This window comes from Monosiga brevicollis, genomic scaffold (assembly GCF_000002865.3).
Source record: "Monosiga brevicollis MX1 MONBRscaffold_85 genomic scaffold, whole genome shotgun sequence".
Lineage (NCBI taxonomy): Eukaryota > Choanoflagellata > Craspedida > Salpingoecidae > Monosiga > Monosiga brevicollis.
The window spans coordinates 1-2,126 of NW_001865117.1; the positions used below are offsets into that span (position 1 = coordinate 1).

Below are 2,126 nucleotides of genomic sequence, written 5' to 3' on the forward strand. Positions count from 1 at the left end.
CAGACTTGGAAGAGATGGCGCAGAAGGACCATCTGGCACGGTGGCAACAGAGTGAATGCGACGTCATCGTGGCCGCCAGCTGTCTGAGCATGGGTGTGGATCTGTTTACCGTCCGCCACGTGCTGTGGTATGGCAGTGGTCATGACGTCTATACCCTGGTAAAGGTGAGTTGCTGCTCAAACGTTCATGGGACTGTCTCAATTTTTTTAAAAAAAAAATGAATTGTTCATTGAATTAATGGTGTGCATGTAATCGGCCATAGGCATTTGGTCGGGCTGGCCGTGATGGAAAGGACGGAGCTGCCGAGTTGTGGCTGCCAGTCAGGTGCGCCCCAGCACCGGGCATGGAGGCCTTTGTCGAGGGCAGTGTGTGTCGAAGGTGGACGCTTGGCAAAATGTTGGATTCCCGCGCTGCTACATGCCTTGCCACCGGCCAGGCTTCCTGTGACGTGTGCACGCAAATGGCACAGGAAGTGCAGCCAAGCATCGCCGTACACAGTGAACATGTCACTCGATCGGGCGAGACTGCAGTGATGGCTGATGTATCGCCACGGCCAAGTGCTGAACGATTTGATGCAGCCACCGAAGAGCTCAGGTCTGTGTCAGATTCACCCACGGTGTCAGATTCCGAGCTTCAGGCACAGCGACAGGAAGAAGCTCGGGCGCAGCCAGTGCAGAGCAGTGACACTCGTCAAGCTCCAGCATCAGGCGTGACGTTGGCCTCTGAAGCAGGCTCGGCCATGGCTGATTTTTTGCCAAGGCCACGTGCTGGACGACTTGACGAAGAGGCCACGGAACCCATCATGTCTCTGCCAGCAACACCGACGGCATCTGACTTTGAGCTTGAGTTTGATTCCCTGACAGAACTTCAAGAAGATGATGTACCATGTTCTTCCGTGCCAGGTTTGCGGGCCAAAACCACGTCAGGGGGTGAAAATGTGCCTCGGCACGCAACAGAAGCTGCAGCTTCAAACGAGGCTAAGCAGACTTCCACGGCTTTATTACCTCGTCTTGGAGCACCGCTGCCATCTCTGCCAGTACCTTCGGCCTTGCCGATGCGCTTGCCCGTGCCATCTGCTCCCGATGCCTTGTTACCACGGCCCCGAGCAAACGCGCCCTCGGCAGCGCTGCGGCTTACGCGTGTCCGGGCTCTGGCGGAACGCACAACTGCCCTAGCCTCACCCATGGAGAGCTCCCCTGACGGTGACGGCCCTGTAGATATAGACCCTGCCGCAGAGGCCGAGACCACGCAGCACCCTTGCACTTTGTTGGGCAACAAGGGTCTGGAGTATCTGGCGCAACCCTACGCGGCCTTCTGCCAGCGTGTGGCATCTGCTACATTGCCCCCGGCTGCTTTATCATCGCAAGGATGTGAAGCGGCGTCGATGCCACGTCTGAGATCAGACAAGCGAGCCAAGACGACGCGTTCGCGCCTAATCCACAAGGCGGCGGCTGACAAGTTTCTGGATGCGCTGAGGTTGATGCATGCCTATTGCATGCCATGTACCATTCGCCAGTCTCAAGCCGTCTGGAAACCTCAACATATCTGTCCCGAATCAGACGACACATGCACCCGGTGCCATCTCGCGGGGCACAGTGCCGATGAGTGCAACATCGATTTTGAATCTGCCACACGAGAATGTTGCGCCAGATGTGGCATGCCATCTAGGATCGGCGGCCACCCGTTGAAGCATTTGCCGAGCTGTGCAATCGATAAAGGCCTTGGACGAGTCTTGAGCTCCATTGTCCTCCTTGCCGACTGTCATCCGCGGCTGCGCCAACTGGCCAAGCGGATGGGATACGATCTTCAGCCCGGGACGCTGCAGACGCGACATTTTCGCGAAAGATTTATCGCATGGCTGTACTCGGAAGACAAGCATCTGCCGGCAGGCCATTGGCACCTTGTGGAGTTTGTGATTGAAAGCGTTGAGATTTTGATCGGGGCAGCCGCGAGGGCTGTGATATGATAACAGAAGCGACATGCTATTTTTTTAAAAGGTTTGGATAGTATTATAATGGGAGTATGAGGACCGAGAACACCATGATGCGTGGAATCGACCAAGACTTTTATGCAAGTGTGCTTCAGTAGCCTCTGGGCTTTTTCTGTCATGCGGAATGAGCTGCGTC

At 55.8% G+C, this 2,126-nt stretch overlaps 1 protein-coding gene across 1 annotated transcript; it reads left to right on the top strand.

Moving 5' to 3' along the window:
- Positions 1-14: 14 nt before the first annotated feature.
- On the top strand, positions 15-1,966 carry MONBRDRAFT_13128 (uncharacterized protein; the record flags this gene model as incomplete). Its single annotated transcript, XM_001751028.1, has 2 exons — positions 15-164; positions 470-1,966. 2 exons carry the CDS (start codon positions 15-17, stop codon positions 1,964-1,966), a joined length of 1,647 nt encoding a protein of 548 aa, XP_001751080.1.
- Between the last annotated feature and the right edge of the window lie 160 nt (positions 1,967-2,126).